The sequence below is a fragment of the Nerophis ophidion genome, linkage group LG04 (genome assembly GCF_033978795.1).
Source record: "Nerophis ophidion isolate RoL-2023_Sa linkage group LG04, RoL_Noph_v1.0, whole genome shotgun sequence".
Lineage (NCBI taxonomy): Eukaryota > Metazoa > Chordata > Actinopteri > Syngnathiformes > Syngnathidae > Nerophis > Nerophis ophidion.
Genome location: NC_084614.1, coordinates 83,336,599 through 83,364,594, shown reverse-complemented (window position 1 = coordinate 83,364,594; position 27,996 = coordinate 83,336,599). Strand labels below are relative to the sequence as shown.

Sequence of the window (27,996 nt, the reverse complement as noted above, 5' to 3'; positions counted from 1 at the left end):
AAGGAATTTAAAAAAGGTAAAAATGTATATGTGTTTAAAAATCCTAAAATCATTTTTAAGGTTGTATTTTTTCTCTAAAATTGTCTTTCTGAAAGTTATAAGAAGCAAAGTAAAAAAAAAAAAAGAATTTATTTAAACAAGTGAAGACCAAGTCTTTAAAATATTTTCTGGGATTTTCAAATTCTATTTGAGTTTTGTCTCTCTAAGAATTAAAAATGTCCAGCAAAGCGAGACCAGCTTGCTAGTAAATACATACAGTTTTAAAAATTGAGGCAGCTCACTGGTAAGTGCTGCTATTTGAGCTATTTTTAGAACAGGCCAGCGGGCGACTCATCTGGTCCTTACGGGCGACCACGTTGGTGACCCCTGGTCTAAGAGTACACAGCATGGAGCGCTACTACCTATTGGCGCTGACGAGACGCAGGGCCGCCATCTTGGAGTGGTGATCCTCTCCACTCACTGCAATTCATTCTGCAGAAGAAATGAACTGTCAGCACATTTTATTCATTTTACCTCACTTTTTTTGTTACCTCTTGGTCGAACACCGGCATTTCCTCTCACTTCCGGTTAGTGAAGCGCAATACATCCTGTCACAGCAGTAAGGATACAGACTTTCGCAATAAAGGTTTAAGCCGTAAACATAAAAGGACCATTAACACTCCCAGAAAGGTATTAAGTCAATATTATGTATACTAATAATTTTATTGGACAAAAATGCAACGGCACACCTCGCATTTTTGTTTAGTGGATAATAATTGAAAAACAAACTTTTTTATTGAACTTTATTTTGAAACAAAAAAAAATACAATTGAAAAACAAATGGTTCTTATTTTTTAGTGTCTACGAGCAGTACGTAAATCTAAAAAAATGTATTTAAATTTAATTTGTGTAAATACAAATGAAAATCAATCAGCAGGAAGAAAAAAAAAAGACACAGATGTTTATTTTTGACACCGGAACCGGAAGTTCACCGGTGATTTCAATGAGTCCTATAAGAAATATAAAGTAAAATAAAAACGTTTTTTGAGCTTATTTTTTGTCACTTGACACTGAATAAGTGCTTAAACAAAACTTTTGATTTCGGCTCAAAAAACGGCGGTTAAAACCCCCAAGCATTTAATAATGACAACAATTCATTTAATTATTTCAAGTTTCTTTAATTTCCTTAATTTCTTTTTAAATAAAACATTTTATTTTTTGTTCTTGTCATCCCATATGCGATTCTAATATTTTGGTGAACTTATTCAGCCTTCACCAATTATAAAGTCAAGTATTGCAAGCACAAATAATTACAATAAATTAACTTTTTAAAAATTCGTACATTTTTATTTAATATTTCAATACTTAAAAATTAAATCAATCAGCAAAAACAAAAACGACAAAAAACTTTTTTTCTCCCGACACTGAAACCTTTTAGATTCTGCGGACTGGTAGTTTTAATGTTTACTATAGGATATATAAAGTTAAAATAAAATTGTTTTTTGGAACTTTTTATTGTCGCTAGACAACAAATGTTTTTTTTTTTCTGTAAAAAAAAAGTCCAATAAACCTTTTTTTTTCTGTTACCATTTTTCATTCTAATATTTTGGTGAACTTCACCAATTATCCATCCATCCATCCATCAATTTTCTACTGCCTATTCCCTTTGGGGTCGCTGGTGCCTATCTCAGCTACAATCGGGCGGAAGGCGGAGTAAACCCTGGACAAGTCACTACCTCATTGCAGACCAATTATATAATCAAGTACTAAAGAACAGTCCTTTTAAATGTTTGATCATAAAAATGGCGTTGACTTTTATTCCATATTTCATCAAGTAAAAATTAAATCAATCAGCATAAACAAAAAGCACAAAAAAAAATTTTTTTTCCCTTTCCCGGAACTGTAAGTTTCTATCGTAGTGTTGCTGCGGAGCACTTTTGGATTCTGCCAAATGGTGATTTTGAATGTTGGCTAGAGGAAATATAAAATCAAAATACATTTTATTTTTATTGCCGCTTGAATTTAAAAAAATTTAAATAAAAATGTTTTTCAATTCCCATTTATGATTCTATAAGTTTGGTTAACTTACTTAAGCATCACCAATTAAATAATCAATTATTAAAATCACACTTAAGCGTACATGTTTGATGATGCAAAGGTAATAAATGTTTGTATTATAAACTCCCGACAGTTTGTATACTAATGCTGAAGTTTTACATCAAGTGTTGTACTTTTTGTGCATTAAAAATGCAGAGCAAACAACAACAACAAAGGGAAAACATTTAATGAGTAAAAAAAGAAGAGAAATATCTTCTGTATTTACAAAATGAGTCAAATACATCACCGCTATGTACAAATCATGTATTTGTATATTTACATTATGTACTTGTGTATGTACATTTTGAGAGAAGTCTTCACATGTCCTCCACACTCCACTTGTACGCCTCCTCCTGCAGGGCCTTTTTGTCGGAGATCCTGGTGTAGCGCTTCTGCTCGAAGCCGTTGGACCTGCAGAATATTACACAGCTTTAGTGTGGCTGCAGTTTGACAGACCGAACAGAGGGTTGACGGATTGGAACAGACAGGTGACGGACTGGAAGAGACAGGTGACGGACTGGAAAAGACAGTAGAGGGACTGGAAGAGACAGTTGACAGACAGTTGACAGACTGGAACAGAGGGTTGACGGACCGGAATTGACAGTTGAAAGACCGGAATAGACAGTTTACGGACAGTTGACAGACTGGAACAGACAGGAAAAGACAGTAGACAGACCGGAAAAGACAATTGACCGACCGGAACAGAGGGTTGACGGACTGAAACAGACAGTTGACAGACTGAAACAGACAGTTGACAGACTGAAACAGACAGGAACAGACGGTTGACAGACAGGAACAGACGGTTGACAGACAGGAACAGACGGTTGACAGACAGGAACAGACAGTTGAGAGACCGGAACAGACAGTTGAGAGATCAGAACAGACGGTTGACAGACCAGAACAGAGGGTTGACAGACTGGAAGTGACAGTTGACGGACTGGAAAACACAGTAGAGGGACTGGAAGAGACATTTGACAGACAGTTGACAGACTGGAACAGACAGGAAGAGAAAGTTGATAGACCGGAACAGACAGTTGACAGACCGGAACAGAGGGTTGACAGACCGGAACAGAGGGTTGACAGAGCGGAACAGACGGTTGACGGAGCGGAACAGACGGTTGACGGAGCGGAACAGACGGTTGATGGAGCGGAACAGAGGGTTGACGTACTGGAACAGACAGGTGACAGACCGGAAAAGACGGTTGGCAGACCGGAACAGACAGTTGACAAACCAGAAAAGACAGTTGATTGACCGGAAAAGACAGTTGACCGACCGGAACGGAAGGTTGACAGACTGGAACACAGGGTTGACAGACTGGAAGTGACAGTTGACGGACTGGAAAACACAGTAGAGGGACTGGAAGAGACATTTGACAGACAGTTGACAGACTGGAACAGACAGGAAGAGAAAGTTGATAGACCGGAACAGACAGTTGACAGACCGGAACAGAGGGTTGACAGACCGGAACAGAGGGTTGACAGAGCGGAACAGACGGTTGACGGAGCGGAACAGACGGTTGACGGAGCGGAACAGACGGTTGATGGAGCGGAACAGAGGGTTGACGTACTGGAACAGACAGGTGACAGACCGGAAAAGACGGTTGGCAGACCGGAACAGACAGTTGACAAACCAGAAAAGACAGTTGATTGACCGGAAAAGACAGTTGACCGACCGGAACGGAAGGTTGACAGACTGGAACACAGGGTTGACAGACTGGAACACAGGGTTGACAGACTGGAACACAGGGTTGACAGACCGGAACACAGGGTTGACAGACCGGAAAAGACAGGTGACAGACCGGAACAGACTGTTGACGGACCGGAACAGAGGGTTGACAGACAGGTAACAGATCGGAACAGACAGGAACAGACACTTGACAGACTCGAACAGACACTTGACAGACTGGAACAGACCGGAAAAGACAGTTGACAGACTGGAAAAGACAGTTGACAGACTGGAACATACAGGTAACAGATCGGAACAGACAGGAACAGACACTTGACAGACTGGAACAGAGACTTGACGGACTGGAACAGACCGGAAAAGACAGTTGACAGACTGGAACAGACCGGAACAGACAGCTGACAGACTGGAACAAACAGTTTTTACCTGTTGACGCCGTCCCAGCGATGGCCGGGTAGAATGTTGAACCTGTTGGGAGGGGGGGGCGGTCCTTTGTACTGGACTCTGTCTGCAAAAGAAGCAAAGTGTGTCCAACACACGTCTCACACACACACACACACACACACACACACACACACACACACACACACACACACACACACACACACACACACACACACACACACACACACACACACACACACACACACACGTCTCACCTTTGACCCCGTGAGTCTTGCGCTCCTTCTTCCGCCGCAACATGGCCGCCATGGGGTCGCCGTCCCTCTCCTGCTCCCTCAGCATGCGGTCCAGGTCCTCGTCGTCGTGGCGACGGGCCAGCGGCTTCTGGGCTTCATGCACGGCGTCCTCCAGCCTCTGTTGCTCCATGTGACCCTGCGCCAGTCTGGGGGACATGGCCTTCTTTTACTTCTTTGGCTTACCTTTTTCACCTTCTTCAACCTATGTTTACCTACTGTTTTACCTTTCAACTTCTTTTATCCAAGTTACCCTACTTGTTGTTACCTTTTATATTTACATTATTACCTTCTTCAACCTGTTTACCTACTGTTTTACCTTCCATCTTCTTTTATCTGTGTAACCTTACTTTTTGTTACCTTATTCACTTACTTTATTACCTTATTTCACCTATTTTTACCTAATCGTTTAACTTATTTTATTCATGTTTACCTACTGTTTTACATTCCATCTACTTTTATCTACGTTACCCTACTTTTTGTTACCTATTTCACTTAATTACCTTCTTTCACTTATGTTTACCTACTCATTTACCTCTTTTTACCTTCCATCTTCTTTTATCTATGTTACCCTACTTTTAGTTACCTTCTTTCACTTATGTATACCTACTTTTTCACCTGCTTTTACTAATGTTTACCTACTGTTTTAACTTCATCTTCTTATATCTGTTACCCTACTTTTTGTTACATTTTCCCCTTTATTACCTTCTTTCACCTTTGTTTACCTACTTTTCACCTTCTTTTATTTATGTTTACCTACTGTTTTACCTCCCATCTGCTTTTATCTGTTACCCTACTTTTTGTTACCTTTTGTTCTTACTTTATTACCTTATTTCACCTATGTTTACCTACTCATTTACCTTATTTTACCTTCCATCTTCTTTTATCTATGTTACCCTACTTTTTGTTACAGTTTCAGTTACTTTATTACCTTCTTTCACCCATTTACCTACCTTTTCACCTTCTTTTACTTATGTTAAGCTACTGTTTTACCTTACATCTTTTTTTATCTGTTACTCTACTTTTTGTTACCTTTTTTTACTTTATCACCTTCTTTCACCTATGTTTATCTACTCGTTTACCTTCTTTTACCTACTGTTTTCCCTTCCATCTTCTTTTATCTATGTTACCCTGCTTTTTGTTACCTTTTATACTTTATCTTCTTTCACCTATGTTTACCTACATTGTCACCTTCTTTTACTTGTTTACCTCCTGTTTTACCTTCCACACATCTTTTATCTGTTACCCTACTTTTTGTTACCTTTTTCACTTTATTACCTTCTTTCACCTGTGTTCACCTACTTGTTTACCTACTGTTTTCCCCTTCATCATCTTATATCTGTTACCCTACTTTTTGTTACCTTTTTCACTTACTGTATTTACCTTCTTTCACCTATGTTTACCTACTTTTTCACCTTCTTTTACCTATGTTTACCTACTGCTTTACCTTCCATCTTCTTTTATCTATGTAACTGTACGTTTTGTTGCCTTTTATACTTATTTTATTACCTTCTTTCACCTATGTTTACCTACGCGTTTGCCTTCTTTTATATATTTTACCTACTGTTTGGCCTTCCATCTTTTATCTATGTTACCCTACTTTTTGTTACCTATTTCACTTTATTACCTTCTTTCAATTATGTTTACCTACATTTACCTTCCATCTTCTTTTATATATGTTACCCTACTTTTTGTTACCTTCTTTCACCTATGTATACCTACTTTTTCACCTGCTTTTACTTGTTTACCTCCCATCTTCGTATATGTTACCCTACTTTTTTTTACCTTTTTCACTTACTGTATTACCTGCTTTCACCTATGTTTACCTACTTTTCCACCTTATTTTACCTATGTTTACCTACTGCTTTACCTTCCATCTTCTTTTATCTATGTAACCGTACGTTTTGTTGCCTTTTATACTTACTTTATTACCTTCTTTCACCTATGTTTACCTACGCGTTTGCCTTCTTTTATATATTTTACCTACTGTTTGGCCTTCCATCTTCTTTTATCTATGTTACCCTACTTTTTGTTACCTATTCCACTTTATTACCTTCTTTCAATTATGTTTACCTACTTTTACCTTCCATCTTCTTTTATATATGTTACCCTACTTTTTGTTACCTTCTTTCACCTATGTATACCTACTTTTTCACCTGCTTGAACTTGTTTACCTACTGTTTTACCTCCCATCTTCGTATATTTGTTACCCTACTTTTTGTTACCTTTTTCACTTACTGTATTTACCTTCTTTCACCTATGTTTACCTACTTTTTCACCTTCTTTTACCTATGTTTACCTACTGCTTTACCTTCCATCTTCTTTTATCTATGTAATCGTACGTTTTGTTGCCTTTTATACTTATTTTATTACCTTCTTTCACCTATGTTTACCTACGCGTTTGCCTTCTTTTATATATTTTACCTACTGTTTTGCCTTCCATCTTCTTTTATCTAAATTACCCTACTTTTAGTTACATTTTTCACTTACTGTATTACCTTCTTTCACCTATGTTTACCTACTTTTCACCTTTTATTTATGTTTACCTACTGTTTTACCTTCCATCTTTTTATGTTACCCTACTTTTTTGTTAACCTTTTGAACTTTATTACCTTCTTTCACCTATATTTACCTACTTTTACCTTCCATCTTCTTTTATTTATGTTACCCTATTTTTTGTTACCTTCTTTCACCTATATTTACCTACCTTTTCACCTGCTTTTACTTATTTTTACCTACTGTTTTACCTCCCATCTTCTTATATCTGTTAGCCTACTTTTTTTTTTTACCTTTTCCCCTTTATTATCTTCTTTCACCTGTTTACCTACTTTTTCACCGTCATTTACTTATGTGTAACTACTGTTTCAATCTTTTTTATCTATGTTACCCTACTTTTTGTTACCTTTTATACTTACTTTACCTTCTTTCGTCTATGTTTACCTACTGTTTTACCTTCCACCTTCTTTTATCTGTGTTACCCTACTTTTTGTTACCTTTTCCATTTACTGCACAACCTTCCTTCACCTACTTTTTCCACCTTCTTCCACTCACCCTTTGCCCCACTGAGCGTATTTCTCATCCTTTGCAGCTTTTTCTGCAGCCTTCCGCTTCTTTTCTTCCCGCTCCGATTCCAGGTCCCGCTTTTTGCCGGACTTGTCCCGGAACACCGTCTGGGCGTGGCGGGACTGGTCTGGAAAAGGAAGACAGGCGTCAGTAAGAAAAGTCCTCTTCCAAAAACAAGACTGCATTCCTTCAGAAAGACATTGTGCCCATTGAAAATGAACGGGACAGTTCTCAAACATTCAAAATTCCCACATTTCTCATCCGATTTGAACGTTCCACCATCCACACATTCCGCTCACTGTGGACAATCAAACTACCTTTTTCATAGCAAAGACTATTAGAAAAAAAGGGAGCCATTACCTCCCTGCTTGGCACTCAGCATCAAGGCTTGGAATTGGGGGTTAAATCACCAAAAATTATTCCTGGGCGTGGCCACCACTGCTGCTCACTGCTCCTCTCACCTCCCAGGGGGTGATAAAGGGTGATGGTTCAAAAGCAGAGAATAATTTCACCACATCTATTGTGTGTGTGACTATCACGGGTACTTTCACTTTCACTTTTAACAATCAAACTACAATTTTCAAAGTTCAAATAAATTCCAGGAATTCCTACAAATCCCGTTTTTTTCCTAAGCCCTGTTTTCACCTCTTCCTGGAAATTTTTCACAGTCCACATTTTTCAACCATTCCGCTTTCAAAACATTCCTCCCATTTGGGAACACAAATGTTGCTCTTCTTATTTTCATAAAAAAAATAAAAAAAAAATCCCGGTTTCCCCGAAATTCCAGGAATTCCAAAATACCCACCCTCAATTCAAACGTCAACATTTTTCAACCGATTCCAAAAATTCCAACGTCTAGGACAATTGTGCTATGAACAATATTTTCAAAAAAATCCCAGTTTTCCCAACAAATTCCCAAATGTCCAGGTAATTCCCATTGAAATGAATGAGAACATTTCCCATTCTGACCTTTCAACCATCCACCACACTGCTGGTCACACATACTGAACACAAAAACAGGTTTTACCTTTCCCAAAATTCCAAGTTTTCCCGAAATTTCCCACTCGTTGAAAATGAACAGACAATATCCAAACCTCTCCATATCCCACATTTCTCAACAACACCCAGACCCTCCACACACCCTGCTAGCATGCTAACAGTTGACATGCTAATGCACGCTAACTGTTAGCATACTAGTGAGAATGTTAGCATGCTAACCTTTTATGCAAGGTTTTTTTTTTTTGCCAACTGTGTATGTTTAAACTTTAAAATTTGTTCAACTGTTCAAGTCTAACAGTTAACGTACATTAGAACGTTAGCCTGCTAACGTTTAATGCTAGCTGTTTTATTTTTTGCAAACATTTTTATGTTTAAACCTAAAATTCAAGGTTTGTTATAATCAAATGTGTTTGTTGTTGCTAGCTAGCCCCCTAAATATTACTATAAATTGCTTTTATTTAAACGTTATTCTATTAGGGGGCTAGCGTTACTAGTTAGCACCCTAAAACACTACTATAAATTGTTTTTATATAAATATAAATACTATTAAGGGGGCTAGCCTTACTAACTAGTATTGTTACTAGTATTATAAATAATTTTTATTTAAATGTGATACTAGCATTACTAGCTAGCCCCCTTTATACATTGTTTTTATTTAAATATAAATACAAATAAAGGGGGCTAGCATTACTAGCTAGCATCTTCAATATTACTATAAATTGTTTTTATTTAATTATAAATACTATTAAGGGGGCTAGCATTACTAGCTAGCATCTTCACTAGTATAATAAATAGTTTTTATTAATATATAAATAGTATTAAGGGGGCTAGTGTTACCAGCTAGCATCTTCACTAGTATTATAATTGTTTTTTATTTAAATATAAATACTATTAAGGGGGCTAGCATTACTAGCTAGCATCTTCACTAGTATTATAATTGGTTGTTATTTAAATATAAATACTATTTAGGGGGCTAGCATTACTAGCTAGCATCTTCACGAGTATTATAATTTGTTTTTATTTAAATGTAATACTATTAAGGGGGCTAGCGTTTTGAATTGAATTATATTTATATAGCGCTTTTCTCTAGTGACTCAAAGCGCTTTTACACTGTGAAACTAAATCTCTTGGGTTACATTTAAACCAGTGTGGGTGGCACTGGGAGCAGGTGGGTAAAGTGTCTTGCCCAAGGACACAACGGCAGTGACTAAGACGGCGGAAGCGGGGATCGAACCTGGAACCCTCAAGTTGCTGGCACGACCGCTCTACCAACCGAGCTGTACCACCCGATAGCTTTACTAGTTAGCACCCTAAAAAATGACTATAAATGTTTTTTATTTAAATATAAATACTATTAAGGGTGCTAGCGTTACTAGCTAGCATATTCAATAGTATTCTAAACTGTTTTTTATTTAAATATAAATATTATTAAGGGGGGTAGCATTACTAGCCAGCATCTTCAATAGTATTATAAATTGTTTTTATTTAAATATAAATACTATTAAGTGGGGTAGCATTACTAGCTAGCATCTTCAGCAGGCTAACGTTCTCATGCACGTTAACTTTTAGATTTGAACAAACCAAGATTTCAAAGTTTAAACATACACAGTTGGCAAAAAAATAAGCTTGCATAAAAGGTTAGCATGCTAACATTTTCACTAGTATGGTGTAGCTCGGTTGGTAGAGTGGCAGTGCCAGCAACTTGAGGGTTGCAGGTTTGATCCCCGCTTCCGCCATCTTAAGTCACTGCTGTTGTGTCCTTGGGCAAGACACTTTACCCACCTGCTCCCAGTGCCACCCACAGTGCTTTAAATGTAACTTAGATATTGGCTTTCACTATGTAAAGCGCTTTGAGTCACTAGAGAAAAGCGCTATATAAATATAATTCACTTCACTTCAATAGTATTATAAATTGTTTTTATTTAAATATAACTACTATTAAGGGGGCTAGCATTACTAGCTAGCCTCTTCAATAGTATTATGAATTGTTTTTATTTAATCATAAATACTATTGAGGGGGAAAGCGATACTAGCCAGCCCCCTCAATAGTATTTTAAATTGTTTTATTTAAATGTAATAATATTGAGGGGGGGGCTAGCGTTACTATGAATAAAATAAAAGAGTTAAATAACTATAAAGTTATTTTTCATAACAGTTTCTCTTGTTATATTCCTATTTTACTGTTATATTTTTATTGTCATTGTTGATTTTTATTTTTATTCTTATTGTAATATTTTAAAGTACTATCTATCTATCTAGCCCCCTCAATAGTATTAAATAAATAAATGGGTTGTACTTGTATAGCGCTTTTCTACCTTCAAGGTACTCAAAGCGCTTTGACATTACTTCCACATTTACCCACACATTCACACACTGATGGAGGGAGCTGCCATGCAAGGCGCCAACTAGCACCCATCAGGAGCAAGGGTGAAGTGTCTTGCTCAGGACACAACGGACGTGACGAGGTTGGTACTAGGTGGGATTTGAACCAGGAACCCTCGGGTTGCGCACGGCCACAGTACATTGTTTTTAATTAAATGTAATACTAGCATTACCAGCTCGCCCCCTAAATACAATTGAGGGGGATAGGAGCATCAGCTGCCCCCTGAATAGTATTATTCATTGTTTTTATTTGAATATAAATCCTATAGATTAAGACTAGGGATGCACCGAAATGAAATTTGTGGCCGAAGCCGGAGCCGAATAAAATTTAAACGCTTGGCCGAAGGCCGAATACCTGGATGCAGTTTTTCACAATTTTTTAAATATTGCATAAATAGCCTAGAATAAATATTTAGACATGTTTTTCAAATAAAGTAATTTTTTATTGAATATTGACATTTTTTTAATATTCCAGTAGCCTTTGCTTTTCAAAAAAAGCACAAAGTTTTTCATTTATATTAGGCCTTCAAACAAAACATGCATTCCAAAAAAAAATAAAGTGCATTAAAGTGGATAAACCCACAACAAATGAATTATTGTCCTTTTGGCAAAAGTCTGCTTAGCCACAGTAGATATGCTAATAATGTAAACAGAAGGCTCAAGTAAATCTCAATTAAGTGTGTGCTTGTAACCTCATACACTTATACAGGTAGCCTACACAACAGGCTAATAATGTAAACAGAGGCCCCACTAAATCTCAATAAGTGTGTGCTTGTAACCTCATACACTTATACAGGTACACAACATATCCCAACGTCACTGCACGTTGGTTGATTGCGTCACCGCGTCAAAAAATTGCGTCACACGCCACTATTCGGCCTTGTTTTTAACTCATTCCACCGAAGGCCGAATGTGGCTTTTTTTGCCATATTCGGCCGAATATATTCGGTTACCGATTAATCGGTGCATCCCTAATTAAGATTATTATTATGACTTCCATCCACAGACCGTCCATGGAGAAGAGCAGAAAGAATCTTCCTCTTGAGTGAGAGAATGAAGAACAGTGAGATGTTGACATAATCCTGGAGAGAGAGGAGCTTACTTTCCAGGTGCCAGTTGTCTCCGTCCCTGCGGCGTTCTTCGTCCTTCTCTTTCCGAAGCACATCCGAGGAAATCAGACCCGCTCTCCGGCCCGAAAGCACTCGTTTGTCCTTAGGAGAAAGCCACGGTGAGCGCACCGCGTCAGAAGAAGTGGACGGCGGCAAGGCCTCACCTCCGCCTGGCCCGAGCGGCGTGGAGGCGACAGGTCGTCGTCGGACGCTGCCCGCCGCCTGGGCGGCGACTGGTCCGAGTCAGAAGCCCCTCCCTTCTGCGTCCTCTTTCGTGGCGGCGACCGGTCCGAGTCGGAAGCCCCTCCCTTCTGCGTCCTCTTTCGTGGCGGCGACTGGTCCGAGTCGGAGTGGCGCCGGGTTGCGGGTCTGCTGCCTCCTGGCGAACGTCGGCGACTTGACGAGGAAGTTTGTTTACGCTTCGCCGGGGAGGAATCTGACAAAGAATCACAACCACAATTCTTCACATTCATTCAATGACAAAATATTCATTTGTAGAAAGTGTGCTGTTTGATCATAAATAACAATTTGACATTCTAGAAAGAAGAGCGGGGACATAAATAAAACAATATTGTCGTTAATATATCGACACGGTCATCAAAAGGTTCAAACACATTTAAAGACACTTATTTGTGTTTTTATTCTGTATTAGTATTAACATTGAAGCTTTTTTTCATTATGTTAATGTATTTTTTTTAGGGATCAATGTGTTGGCCCTGCGATGAGGTGGCGACTTGTCCAGGGTGTACCCTGCCTTCCGCCCGATTGTAGCTGAGATAGGCGCCAGCGCCCCCCGCGACCCCGAAAGGGAATAAGCGGTAGAAAATGGATGGATGGATTATCAATTTTGATGTAAATTCGATTTTTTTTTTTTACAAACAACAACCAAACTACATCAGCAGATACAACATATTTACACATATGATACCAATATTTAGTATTGGTGAAGTAAATAGTGACAAATATTAAGTATTAGTGAAGTACAAACCCTGTTTCCATGAGTTGGGAAATGGTGTTAGATGTAAATATAAACAGAATACAATGATTTGCAAATCCTTTTCAAGCCATATTCAGTTGAATATGCTACAAAGACAACATATTTCATGTTCAAACTCATAAACAGTATTTTTTTTTGCAAATAATAATTAGCTTAGCATTTCATGGTTGCAACACGTGCCAAAGTAGTTGGGAAAGGGCATGTTCACCACTGTGTTACATCACCTTTTCTTTTAACAACACTCAATAAACGTTTGGGAACTGAGGAAACTAATTGTTGAAGCCTTGAAAGTGGAATTCTTTCCCATTCTTGTTTTATGTATAGCTTCAGTCCTTCAACAGTCCGGGGTCTCCGCTGTCCTATTTTACGCTTCACACATTTTCCATGGGAGACAGGTCTGGACTGCAGGCGGGCCAGGAAAGTACCCGCACTCTTTTTTTTAACGAAGCCACGCTGTTCTAACACGTGCTGAATGTGCCTTGGCATTGTCCTGCTGAAATAAGCAGGGGCGTCCATGAAAAAAACAGCGCTTAGATGGCAGCAATACCTGTATGTACCTTTCAGCATTAATGGTGCCTTCACAGATGTGTAAGTTACCCATGCCTTGGGCACTAATGCACCCCCATACCATCAGACATGCTGGCTTTTGAACTTTGCGTCGATAACAGTCTGGATGGTTCGCTTCCCCTTTGGTCCGGAAGACACGATGTCGAATATTTCCAAAAACAATTTGAAATGTGGACTCGTCAGACCACAGAACACTTTTCCACTTAGCATCAGTCCATCTTAGATGATCTCAGGCCCAAAGAAGCCGGCGGCGTTTCTGGATGTTGTTGATAAATGGCTTTCGCTTTGCATAGTAGAGCTTTAACTTGCAGTTACCGATGTAGCGACAAACTGTCTTGAGTGACAGTGGTTTTCTGAAGTGTTCCTGAGCCCATGTGGTGATATCTTTTAGAGATTGATGTCGGTTTTTGATACAGTGCTGTCTGAGGGATGGAAGGTCACGGTCATTCAATGTTGGTTTCCGGCCATGCCGCTTACGTGGAGTGATTTCTCCAGATTCTCTGAACCTTTTGATGATATTATGGAGCGTAGATGTTGAAATCCCTAAATTTCTTGCAATGTCACTTTGAGAAAGGTTGTTCTTAAACTGTTTGACTATTTGCTCACACAGTTGTGGACAAAGGGGTGTACCTCGCCCCATCCTTTCTTGTGAAAGACTGGGAAGCTGTTTTTATACCCAATCATGGCACCCACCTGTTCCCAATTAGCCTGCACACCTGTGGGATGTTCCCAATAAGTGTTTGATGTGCATTCCTCAACTTTATCAGTATTTATTGCCACCATTTCCAACTTCTGTGTCACGTGTTGCTGGCATCAAATTCTAAAGTTAATGATTATTTGCAAAACAAAAGAATGTTTATGAGTTTGAACATGAAATATGTTGTCTTTGTAGCATATTCAACTGAATATGGCTTGAAAAGGATTTGCAAATCATTGTATTCTGTTTATATTTACATCTAACACCATTTCCTACCTCATAAGGAAACGGGGGTTGTATATAACTATGTATATTGCTACTTTTGAAAAATTAATAATGAATCAAAATCAATGTTGTGATGAAATATTGACATATTTAAGGCTCCAATTACTTCACATCAAATATTACACTTTGGAATATTTTGGGAGGAAAATATTGCATATTTTGCCATAAAAAACAAAGTTTCTTTGACAAAAAGGCCCCCAAAAAAGAAAAAAACATATAACAAAAAGAGAAAAATAATAAAAACTTAAATTGAAATATTTTGGGGGGAAAATATTGCATATTTTGTGATTTTGCCATAAAAAAAAAGAATGTTTTGTTCGACAAAAAGGGCCTACAAAAACTGAAAAATAATAAAAACGTATACTTAATAGAAATCTTTTAGATTTAGGCGTTAAAAGTAAAAAAAAAAGTAACTTTTGAAAAAATAATGAATTAAAATTAATATTATGAATTATTGACACATTTAAGTCTCCAATTTAAAACACATCACATATTACACTTTGGAATATTTTTAGGGGGAAAATATTGTTAATTTTGAGATTTTGCCATAAAAAAAGAACGTTTTCTTTGACAAAAAGGGCCCCAAAAAAATGAAAAAGAATAAAAACGTATAATTAATAGAAAGCTCTGAAGATGATCTTGAGATTTAGGCGTTAAAAGTAAAAAAGGCACTTTTGAAAAAATAATAATGAATCCAAATCAATGTTGTTATGAATTATTGACATATTTAAGGCTCCAATTACTTCACATCAAATATTACACTTTGGAATTTCTTTGGGGGAAAATATTGCATTTTTGGTGATTTTGACATAAAAAAAAAAGGTTTTCTTTGACAAAAGGGCCTAAAAAACATATAATTAATAGAAATATTTTAGATTTTTGGCATTAAAACAAAAAAAAAAAGTAACTTTCGAAAAAATAATTATTATTTCAAATCAATGTTATGAATTATTGACATATTTAAGTCTCCAATTTAATTCACATCACATATTACACTTTGGGAGAATTTTTAAGGGAAAACATTGCATATTTTGTGATTTTGCCATAAAAAAAAAAGATTTTCTTTGACAAAAGGGCCTAAAAAAAAACCCTGAAAAAAAAAAATTAATAAAAACGGAAAATTAATAGAGAGATCTGAGGATGATCTTGAGATTTAGGCGTTAAAAATAAAAAAAGTCACTTTTGAAAAATTAATAATGAATCCAAATCAATGTTGTTATGAATTATTGACATATTTAAGTCTCCAATTACTTCACATCAAATATTACACTTTGGAATATTTTTTGGGGAAAATATTGCATTTTTGGAGATTTTTCCATTAAAAAAAAGGTTTTCTTTGAAAAAAAGGGCCTAAAAAACCTGAAAAAGAATGAAAACATATAATTAATAGAAATATTTTAGATTTAAGCGTTTAAAAAAAAAAAAAAAAAAAGTAACTTTCGAAAAAATAATAATTAATTCAAATCAATGTAATGAATTATTGACATATTTAAGTCTCCAATTTAATTCACATCACATATTACACTTTGGAATATTTTTTGGGGGAAAATATTGCATATTTTGTGATTTTGCCATAAAAAAAAAAGAACGTTTTCTTTGAGAAAAGGGGCCTAAAAAAACTGAGAAATAATAAAATTAATAATTAATTGAAATATTTTAGATTTAAGCGTTTAAAAAAAAAAGTTAATTTTTGAAAAAATAATAATTAATTCAAATCAATGTTATGAATTATTGACATATATAAGTCTCTAATTTAATTCACATCACATATTACACTTTGGAATATTTTTGGGGGGAAAATATTGCATATTTTGTGATTGTGCCATAAAAAAAAAGATTGTTTTCTTTGAAAAAAAGGGCCTAAAAAAAAAACTGGAAAAAAAACTGTTTTTATAAAAACGGAAAATTAATAGAGAGTCCTGAAGATGATCTTGAGATTTAGGCCTTAAAAATAAAAAAAGGCACTTTTGAAAAATTAATAATGAATCCAAATCAATGTTGTTATGAATTATTGACATATTTGAGGCTCCAATTACTTCACATCAAATATTACACTTTGGAATATTTTTTGGGGAAAATATTGCATTTTTGGGGATTTTGCCATTAAAAAAAAAGGTTTTCTTTGAAAAAAAAGGGCCTAAAAAACCTGAAAAAGAATGAAAACATATAATTAATAGAAATATTTTAGATTTTGAGCGTTTAACAAAAAAAAAAAGTAACTTTCGAAAAAATAATAATTAATTCAAATCAATGTAATGAATTATTGACATATTTAAGTCTCCAATTTAATTCACATCACATATTACACTTTGGAATATTTTTTGGGGGAAAATATTGCATATTTTGTGATTTTGCCATAAAAAAGAAGGTTTTCTTTGGGAAAAGGGGCCTAAAAAAACTGAGAAATAATAAAACTGTATAGAAAGATCTGAAGATGATCTTGAGATTTAGGCGTCAAAAAAAAAAAAAAAAAGGCACTTTTGAAAAAATAATAATGAATTAAAATTAATGTTATGTATCCATTGTTTCCTACGGGGACATCTTTTAACTTGACTGAGGTTTTGGTGGGCGAAGCATGTTCAAGAAACAATGAAGTTCCACTGCACCCAAATAGTTGTTTACCTTTCTTCAGACGGTCACTCACCTTTACTCCGCTCCTTTGCCGACTTCCCCGCCTGCTGCCTGGGAGGAGACTGGTCTGACGAGTCGTGGCGTTTCCTCCGCGGCGGCGAAACGTCGGGAGAATCGTGGCGAGCTCTGCCTGGCGGGGACGCCTCGGGAGAGTCGTGCCGCGTCTTTCTGGCCGGAGAATCTCCGTCCTCCTCCGGCGGTCCGTCGCCGTCGTCCTCTTTAACGAGCAGACTCACGATCAGATTTAAAAGGACCACTATGCCGTCTCCGGCTTACTTTTTTTTTTTCTCTCGTTCTTATGAGAATCCTGCGTCATTAAAGAGGGTTGGTTAATTCATGCAGGACTAGTTGCAGTGTGCTCAAACAGCCACCAGGGAGCAGTGTGAGCAGATAATACTCTTTCAGACTGTATGTACACACACGGTATTTGACTTTTTTCAAAGGAAACAATAAATATAACCAAATACCGTATTTCCTTGAATTACCGCCGGGGCGCTAATTATTTTAAAACCTCTTCTCACTCCGGCGTTTACCAAAGGCATGCGGTAAAGGCAAGCATGCGCTCATAAATTTGAGTGTGATTTAAGGATACCATCATGATAAGCACATTTAATTAAAAAAAATGTTATTATGGTCTTACCTTTACTTATAAATGAAGTCCATGCGCAGCTCCTTCTGATCAAAAGCATCGATAACTTGTTTATAGAAGTCTTCCTTATCTTTCTTCAGTTTTAAAAGTCTCTCTGTCTCGATGGAGATCTTCCTGCTTCGATTGAAAGTCCAGTTTAGAAAACAGTTTTTTTTTAGATATGTAATCCTCCATGTTAAAAGTGCAAGCGAGAGGAAAAAATAAATGATCGATGCTCACTCTTGCTGCTTGTTGTCACGAATAGTCGCAAGAAGGATCACTAGCGCCCTCTACCACCAGGAGGCGGGAGTCATTTAATGACTCATATTTGACACACGCAGCTACGGTATAATAATAAAACATAGCTGCTGACTGTTCTTTTTAGCTGCTTACTGTTCTTTTTAGCATATTCAATAGCTTGGACCTTAAATCCTACTGAATAGCTCTTAATCTTCTTCCCTTTATGCGTTTTCAAATGATTGAAATCAGCCTCCTCCATTTTGAAAATGATGACGGGTGAAGTGTCACTCGTGACGTGACGAGTTTGACCCGGTGGAAATTCTAGGCATATGCTAATTATTTTGCGAAACGAATTTGACCCGGCGGAAATTCTAGACATGCGCTAATAAAAATAATATTTTGCGAAACGAGTTTGACCCGGCAGTAATTCTAGGCAGGCACATACTATATACTATATACTATATATTCAAGGAAATACGGTACTTAAATAACTAGTATGTGCAATAATGTTGCAGTGGTGAGTAAATGACGACGTGAACATGAGTTACTACAGTTTTTTTTTTTTTGTTTGTTTTTTTTTACCTCCAATGACTTTCCATCTGGAGCCTGTTCTAAAGACTTCCATCCGCCTCACCTCCTCAGGACGGTCGTCGATCACCTCGGCGATCTGGGTCAACAAGGACACCACGTTAGACATCCGGTCCAAACACTTCGGAACCTTCAAATCTGTGTACTAAATGTAGAAAAAAAATGGATTCCCGCCGCTGGTGTGCACACCGCTTGCTAAAGCTGCAGCGCTGGGGCTTCGTCTGTTCACAACTGATTACAACATGCGAAAGCAACACTTTATATCCATGGTTATTGTGACGATACGTGTATGCAAATTTTTAAAAGACTTTATCCTGTTTCTTCGGTATGAATGAGATCGTAAAAGATATGCAACTCTTCTAAGAGTAATCCAGTTATTGATGCGCAAATGATTATTTTGGATCACTTTTTGGCAACCACTATATGGTCATTTGAGGTTGATTTGATTTGATTGATTTGATATATGGTCATTTGAGGTTGATTTCAACCTTTTTTCAACCATGTCACATCTATGAAATCCCGCCCGGCGCTCCTAATTGGTTCATTATTTTTTGCTATCTTGAAGGAGTTAGCGTTGCCCTCGAGCCCAGACCCTTGTGTGGAGCTCAGCGAACTGCAGGGATCTGATGAGAGTCAAGTTAAGTGATAAATACTTACTTAGTGAAACAAAAATAAATGTAAAACTGGATCAATATACATAAACATGTATCGGTAATCGATTTTTAACCGAACCGTAGCTCCTGAATTGTAATTGAATTATGAGATGCCCAAAGATTCCCACTTCTAATGGTTATCATCAAAATGCGCAACCCGAGGGTCACTGGTTCAAATCCCACCTAGAACCAACCTCGTCACGTCCGTTGTGTCCTGAGCAAGACACTTCACCCTTGCTCCTGATGGGTGCTGGTTGGCGCCTTGCATGGCAGCTCCCTCCATCAGTGTGTGAATGTGTGTGTGAATGGGTAAATGTGGAAGTAGTGTCAAAGCGCTTTGAGTACCTTGAAGGTAGAAAAGCGCTATACAAGTACAACTCTTCTTCTTCTTCTTCTTTTTAAACATTATTTGAACACAAAAAGGACCATTTGTACTTAATTGTAATTGTAATGTAGCTATTGCTGCACAAATGAGATGTCTCAGATACAGATGATTATTTTGTATTAAGGCTGAAACGACGCGTCGACGTCATCGATGACGTAAACACGTCGACGTCGTTTTTGTGCGTCGAAGCGTCGCATATTTACGTCACACTACCGTCATGGCGGAGCGCAAAGCAGACGATGCAAGCGGTGCGAGCGAGGGGAAAAAAGCACGGCAAAAGTCGTCAAAAGTGTGGGAGTATTTTAATAAACAGCCTAATAATGTTGTTGTTTGCACGTGTGTCGAGCGGATCATAGCAGCACAACGGCGATGAACGAACATTTGAAAAGAAGACACCCGACAGCGTTCCTGCCATTACCATCAACTAGTCAATCATCCGCATGAGTATACGTTGTCATCATTACACAAAAACCTGAATGTGTCATTTGTATCTGCGTTGTAAATTCATAAACTAAAGCACCGTTTTGCTCTGAGAGGCGCGTTTGGCGTGCCTGTTCAGTGTTTACAAAGACGCGCGCCTCTTTAAAGGCCGACTGAAAGCCACTACTAGCCACCACGCAGTCTGATAGTTTATACATCAATGATAATAATAAATAATAATAAATGGGTTGTACTTGTATAGCGCTTTTCTACCTTCAAGGTACTCAAAGCGCTTTGACACTACTTCCACATTTACCCACACATTCACACACTGATGGAGGGAGCTGCCATGCAAGGCGCCAACCAGCAGCCATCAGGAGCAAGGGTGAAGTGTCTTGCTCAGGACACAACGGACGTGACGAGGTTGGTACTAGGTGGGGTTTGAACCAGGGACTCTCGGGTTGCGCACGGCCACTCTCCCACTGTTTAGTTAAAAAAAACATATTTATTATTTATCTAGTTTATTCATTTTAGCAGAACATAATGTATATTGTATGTACATGTATTTTGTCTAATAAATATGACCTAAGTCTAACATTTATTTATTAAATTAATAATTAAATCTTCGTAATTAACACATGCTTTCATGTCATTTTACAAGCTAGAGAACTGCAAGTAAGTCAGATATATCATTTTACTTAATTTGATCAAAATCAAGAGTAAAATTACTCCCGGTAACAGTTCGAGATGCTACCTCAGTAGAAGCATTTAAGTCTCATCTTAAAACTCATTTGTATACTCTAGCCTTTAAATAGACCTCCTTTTTAGACCAGTTGATCTGCCGCTTCTTTTCTTTCTCCTATGTCCCCCCCTCTCTTGTGGAGGGGGTCCGGTCCGATGACCATGGATGAAGTACTGACTGTCCAGAGTCGAGACCAGGATGGACCGCTCGTCGGGACCCAGGATGGACCGCTCGCCTGTATCGGTTGGGGACATCTCTACGCTGCTGATCCGCTTCAGATGGTTTCCTGTGGACGGGACTCTCGCGGCTGTGTTGGAGCCACTATGGATTGAACTTTCACAGTATCATGTTGGACCCGCTCGACATCCATTGCTTTCGGTCCCCTAGAGGGGGGGGGGTTGCCCACATCTGAGGTCCTCTCCAAGGTTTCTCATAGTCAGCATTGTCACTGGCGTCCCACTGGATGTGAATTCTCCCTGCCCACTGGGTGTGAGTTTTCCTTGCCCTTTTGTGGGTTCTTCCGAGGATGTTGTAGTCGTAATGATTTGTGCAGTCCTTTGAGACATTTGTGATTTGGGGCTATATAAATAAACATTGATTGATTGATACTAACATTGGAGTGGGCCCCGAGTCCCTCTGTAGTGTAGGTCCTCCTGAGGTCAAACAAGTTAAGAACCCCTGCTATTTACAACAAGTCTGTAGATGGAAATTAGCATTTGGCTACAACCTGACACATAAAAATTGTATATGTTCATTAATGTACTATAACAAAGGGTAACTTCCTGTCAGGAAATGTAATACACATCTATAAACAATCTTATTGGTGTGTTTAGTCAAGTTGGAGAAAGTTCAGTTGGAGAAAATGTTTTAGTTTATAAATCAATTAATGTTTCTGTGCGATCTGGGAGCAAATGCGTCACGGACTGGTACCGGTCCCCATACCGGTGGTTGGGGACCACTGTGTTAAGGGACCACCCAATATAATGGTAGAGGTAAATATTGGAACGTTTATGCTATAAATCTGAGTATCTTGCTTTAAGAGACAGAGGGAAGGATGAGAAATGGTGTTTGTATACTAAAAGGTAGGGGACATGAGGTACATTTACCAAGCACAAACATCATTTAGGTCAAGTGATAACTTCTAGTCCAGGCTATGCTGCTGAAGAGTATATTGTGCCACACTAGGACAAAAACATTTTTGAGTAAAATAGACACCAACGTATGGCTATCCTAAATACAACAATTGGCTTTAGTTAGTACTTTAATTAGTACATATATGATGAAATATTAACATCGCAACACATGCCAATACGGACGCTTTAGTTTACTAAATTACAATTTTAATTTCCCCAGAGTTTCGTCTCCGAAACGTCGTGTAGTAAAGACGTGTACGCAAGACGTCACGGGTTTTTAGGAAGTATGAGCGCTGCACACACACACAGCTGAAAGTCGTCTGCTTTAACCGCATAATTATACAGTTTTTTGGACATCTGTGTTGCTGAATCTTTTGCAATTTGTTCAATTAATATTGGAGAAGTCACAGTAGAAAGATGGAGTTGGGAAGCTTTAGCTATTAGCCACACAAACACACGGTGATTCCTTGTTTAAAATTCCTGGAGGTGAAACTTTACTATGGATCAGAGCGCGGTCAAGCGAACATGGAGCCCGACTACACGTCAACCGGCAGGTTTCGGTGAGAAAATTGTGGTAAAAAGTCGCTTCTTACCGGCGAAAAGCTGCCGTCGACTCCCCTGAGACACTACGCGTCAACACACCTCTGACTATCAGGTACTATTTAACTCACTAAAACACTAGCAACATAATAGAAAGATAAGGGATTTCCCAGAATTATCCTAGTAAATGTGTCTAAAATCATCGGAATCCGTCCCAATGCAATCGTGTTTTTTTAAAAAAAAAATTTTCTAGCCCGTCGCTATCAATATCCTCGAACACGAATCTTTCTTCCTCGCTCAAATTAATGGGGAAATTGTCGTTTTCTCGGTCCGAATAGCACTTTTTGTTGGAGGCTCCCATTAAAAACAATGTGAATATGTGAGGAGCCATCAAACATGTGACGTCATCGTCTGCGACTTCCGGTAGAGGCAGGGCTTTTCTCTTAGCACCGAAAGTTGCAAACTTTATCGTGGATGTTTCAGAAAATCCTTTCAGCAAAAATATGGCGAAATGATGAAGTATGACACACAGAATGGACCTGCTATCCCCGTTTAAATAAGAACATCTCATTTCAGTAGGCCTTCAGGGTTGAGTTCAGCCTTTTTAAACCGTATTTGAACACAAACAGCACAGTATGTACTTTATTGAGATAAGTACAACTCTCCTAATAGTAATGAGATGGGTCAGACACAAATAATTATTTAGTATCACTTTTTGGCAACCACTATATGATCATTTGGGGATTGATTTCAGTCTTTTAAAACAGTATTTGAAGAAGTACACATCACAGTTGGTACTTTATTGATATATATGCAACTCTCCTGAGGGCAATCTAGTTATTGATGCACAAATGAGATGTGTCAGGCACAAATGATTACTTTGGATCACTGTTTGGCAACCACTATATGGTTATTTAGGGTTGATTTCAGTCTTTTTTTAAAAAGGTACGTCAACAAGTTAACAGCACAGTACATACTTCATTGGTGTGTGTGTGTGTGTGTATATATATATATATATATATATATATATATATATATATATATATATATATATATATATAAATAAAACGTTCCAAAAGGTAATTTAGTTATTGATGCACAAATTATTATTTTGGATCACTTTTTGGCAACCACCATATGGTCATTTGGGGTTAATTTCTGCCTTTTTTAAATGTATGTAAATAAATAAATAAATGGGTTGTACTTGTATAGCGCTTTTCTACCTTCAAGGTACTCAAAGCGCTTTGACACTACTTCCACATTTAACCATTCACACACACATTCACACACTGATGGAGGGAGCTGCCATGCAAGGCGCCAACCAGCAACCATCAGGAGCAAGGGTGAAGTGTCTTGCTCAGGACACAATGGACGTGACGAGGTTGGTACTAGGTGGGATTTGAACCAGGGACCCTCGGGTTGCGCACGGCCACTCTCCCACTGCGCCACGCCGTCCCTACCTATGTAGTAAGTAAACAGCCAAATATGTACTTTATTGTGATGTATATAAAACTCTCCGATGGGTAATCTAGTATTTGATGTACAAATTATTATTTTGGATCACTTTTTGGCAATGACTATATGGTCATTTGGGGTTGATTACAACCTTTTTAAACATTAATTGAACACAAAAAGCATCATGTGTACTTTATGGTGATACGTCTAACTCTCCTTATTGTAATCTAGTTATTGATGCACAAATGAGATGTTTCAGACACAAATGACTACCTTGGATCACTTTTTGGCAACCACACTATAGTCATTTAGGGTTGATTTTAGCCTTTTTAAACCGTATTTGAACACAAACACCAAAGTATGTACTTTATTGAGATAAGTACAAGCCTCCTTATGGTAATCTAGTTATTTATGAATAAATGAGATCATTTAGGATCACTTTTTGGCAACCACTATATAATCATTTGGGGATTGATTTCAGTCTTTTAAAACAGTATTTGAAGAAGTACACATCACAGTGGGTACTTTATTTATATATATGCAACTCTCCTGAGGGCAATCTAGTTATTGATGCACAAATGAGATGTGTCAGGCACAAATGATTACTTTGGATCACTGTTTGGCAACCACTATATGGTTATTTAGGGTTGATTTCAGTCTTTTTTTAAAAAGGTACGTCAACAAGTTTAACAGCACAGTACGTACTTTATTGGTGTGTGTATATATATATATATATATATATATATATATATATATATATATATATATATATATATATATATATATATATATATATATATATATATATATATATATAAAACGTTCCAAAAGGTAATTTAGTTATTGATGCACAAATTATTAATTTGGATCAGTTTGTGGTCATTTGGGGTTGATTTCACCCTTTTTAAAAAGGTACATCAACAAGTAAACAGCACAGTACGTATTATTTTGGATCACTTTTTGGCAACCACCATATGGTCATTTGGGGTTAATTTCTGCCTTTTTTAAATGTATGTAGTAAGTAAACAGCCAAATATGTACTTTATTGTGATGTATATAAAACTCTCCGATGGGTAATCTAGTATTTGATGTACAAATTATTATTTTGGATCACTTTTTGGCAATCACTATATTGTCATTTGGGGTTGATTACAACCTTTTTAAACATTAATTGAACACCAAAAGCATCATGTGTACTTTATGGTGATACGTCTAACTCTCCTTATTGTAATCTAGTTATTGATGCACAAATGAGATGTTTCAGACACAAATGACTACTTTGGATCACTTTTTGGCAACCACACTATAGTCATTTAGGGTTGATTTTAGCCTTTTTAAACCGTATTTGAACACAAACAGCACAGTATGTACTTTATTGAGATAAGTACAACTCTCCTAATAGTAATCTAGATATTGATGAAGAAATGAAATGTCAGACACAAATAATTATTTAATATCACTTTTTGGCAACCACTATATGATCATTTGGGGATTGATTTCAGTCTTTTAAAACAGTATTTGAAGAAGTACACATCACAGTGGGTACTTTATTGATATATATGCAACTCTCCTGAGGGCAATCTAGTTATTGATGCACAAATGAGATGTGTCAGGCACAAATGATTACTTTGGATCACTGTTTGTCAACCACTATATGGTTATTTAGGGTAGTTTTCAGTCTTTTTTTTTAAAAAGGTACGTCAACAAGTTAACAGCACAGTATGTACTTTATTGGTGTGTGTGTGTGTGTGTGTGTGTATATATATATATATATATATATATAAATAAAACGTTCCATAAGGTAATTTAGTTATTGATGCACAAATTATTAATTTGGATCACTTTTTGGTCATTTGGGGTTGATTTCACCCTTTTTAAAAAGGTACATCAACAAGTAAACAGCACAGTACGTATTGTGATATATATATATATATATATATATATATATATATATATATATATATATATATATATATAAAAACCCTCCAAAGGGTAATCTAGTTATTGATGCACCAAGAATTATTTTGGATCCCTTTTTGGCAACCACCATATGGTCATTTGGGGTTCATTTCTGCCTTTTTTAAATGTATGTAGTAAGTAAACAGCCAAATATGTACTTTATTGTGATGTATATAAAACTCTCCGATGGGTAATCTAGTACAAATTATTATTTTGGATCACTTTTTAGCAATCACTATATGGTCATTTGGGGTTAATTACAACCTTTTTAAACATTAATTGAACACCAAAAGCATCATGTGTACTTTATGGTGATACGTATAACTCTCCTTATTGTAATCTAGTTATTGATGCACAAATGAGATGTTTCAGACACAAATGCCTACTTTGGATCACTTTTTGGCAACCACACTATAGTCATTTAGGGTTGATTTTAGCCTTTTTAAACCGTATTTGAACACAAACACCAAAGTATGTACTTTATTGAGATAAGTACAACCCTCCTTATGGTAATATAGTTATTTATGAATAAATTAGATCATTTAGGATCATTTTTTGGCAACCACTATATAATCATTTGGGGATTGATTTCAGTATTTTTAAACGGTATTTGAAGAAGTACACATCACAGCGGGTACTTTAATAATATATATGCAACTCCCCTAACGATAATCCAGAGTTATAATCACGTTTATAAAAGTATTTTTAAGTCCCTTGGAGCGTCGATGCTAACATGCGAGCACTTACCACCGGCGCCTCCTCGTCGTCGTCTTCTGCTTGCTTGTCTTCCACCGTCACCATCTGTTTCCAGTCTATGTCATCATCGACGATCTTAAGCCTGGACAAGAGAGAGAAAAGCGAGTTAATTCCACAACATTTGCAAACCACAACAAAACAGGCTAGCGCTGCTTAGCTAGGTTAGCAGCTAGCTTATTTTGGCTAACGAGCAAAAAAAAAAAAGGTGAATAAATACTCGCCCTTTTCCTGCGGGCTTACGTCGCTTCTTCTTAAGTTTGTCCTTGGACTTTTTAGCGTCGTCGTCTGCGGATAAATAACGTTTGAGGTATTCGGCTTTAGATAATGCAAGTCCTGCGGAGGCCATCTTGTCGTGAACAACCACTGCCCCCCCCCCCTCGCAGAACCTCATGAAACAACAATTTAATTTGTAAATTGACGTTTGAATTGCGCAGAGTTGCTGTGGATAAAATGTATTATTTGTGTAACCTATTTTTATTGGCGTGCCTCTTTGTGATGTTATAAGCTGTTATACAGTATATGCCTTGAGCTCTTATTTTGAAGGCGCCAAAAGCGGAAGTGGCGTCACGCTGTGTTGCAGAGGAGTTTTGAAATGAAACAAAATAAAGTGGTCCTCGTGTAAAACTGGAGCCTCTGTGTTTGTTATTTTGTTGTTTAATCCAGTGTAGGCGATATATAAAAACCGTATGTTACATTGGTGGGAGTCGCTTCTTTGTGTTGTTAAGTCATATTCGCTGTCACGCCAAATTTCTTTTCCCCCCCCATTTACTTCCGGGGTCATGATTAATACAGACGTTTTGTTAACGCTATATTATAAAAATATAACGCTATATTATAAAAATACAGACGCTTTGTTAACGTTGTATTATAAAAAAATCAAAAAACAATTTACAAACACAAGCTATGGGACGACATAAGAGGAAACGTGACCCCGGAAGTAAATGCGTCATCCCATAGCTTGTGTTTGTAAATAGTTTTTTATTTTTTTTTTATAATATAGCGTTATATTTTTATAATATAGCGTTATATTTGTATAATATAGCGTTAACAAAATGTCTGTATTAATCATGACCCCGGAAGTAAATGGGGGGAGAAGGTTTTTGTAGGGGGGAAGAAATTTGGCGTGACACTGCCAACCTTGAGACCTCCGATTTCGGGAGGTGGGGGGCGCGGTCGGGGGGTGGGGCGAAGGCGTGGTTTGGGGCGTTGGGCGTGGTTAAGAGGGGAGGAATTTATTTACAGCCAATTCACCAACTGGAGTATTTCCTATATTTATTTACTTGACTTTCAGTGAATTCTAGCTATATATATT

General features: G+C 37.3%; 1 protein-coding gene across 2 annotated transcripts; it reads right to left on the bottom strand.

Moving 5' to 3' along the window:
* Positions 1-234: 234 nt before the first annotated feature.
* bud13 (BUD13 homolog) lies at positions 235-27,378 on the bottom strand. Of its 2 annotated transcripts, XM_061899378.1 has the most exons (11): positions 26,906-27,378; positions 26,676-26,766; positions 18,636-18,720; positions 17,199-17,402; positions 12,173-12,444; positions 12,002-12,110; positions 7,507-7,645; positions 4,420-4,604; positions 4,187-4,268; positions 2,378-2,487; positions 235-471 (listed from the first exon to the last, which is right to left on the bottom strand). In XM_061899378.1, the coding sequence occupies exons 1-10, from the start codon at positions 27,073-27,075 to the stop codon at positions 2,394-2,396; spliced, it is 1,431 nt and encodes a 476-aa protein (XP_061755362.1). In that variant the 5' UTR covers positions 27,076-27,378; the 3' UTR covers positions 235-471; positions 2,378-2,393. The 2 variants fall into 2 exon arrangements, with proteins under 2 accessions (XP_061755362.1, XP_061755361.1); XM_061899377.1 differs by lacking the exon at positions 235-471 and having other exon boundaries at positions 2,247-2,487; positions 26,906-27,377.
* Between the last annotated feature and the right edge of the window lie 618 nt (positions 27,379-27,996).

Excerpts from the sequence above, each read along its gene's own strand:
- bud13 (XM_061899378.1), bottom strand. The coding sequence starts at position 27,075 with ATGAGGTTCTGCGAGGGGGGGGGGGCAGTGGTTGTTCACGACAAGATG. Across the intron at positions 12,111-12,172 it reads GCCGCTCGGGCCAGGCGGAG|GACAAACGAGTGCTTTCGGG; the intron begins GTGAGGCCTTGC and ends CTTTCTCCTAAG. Across the intron at positions 4,605-7,506 it reads TACGCTCAGTGGGGCAAAGG|ACTGGCGCAGGGTCACATGG; the intron begins GTGAGTGGAAGA and ends CATGTCCCCCAG.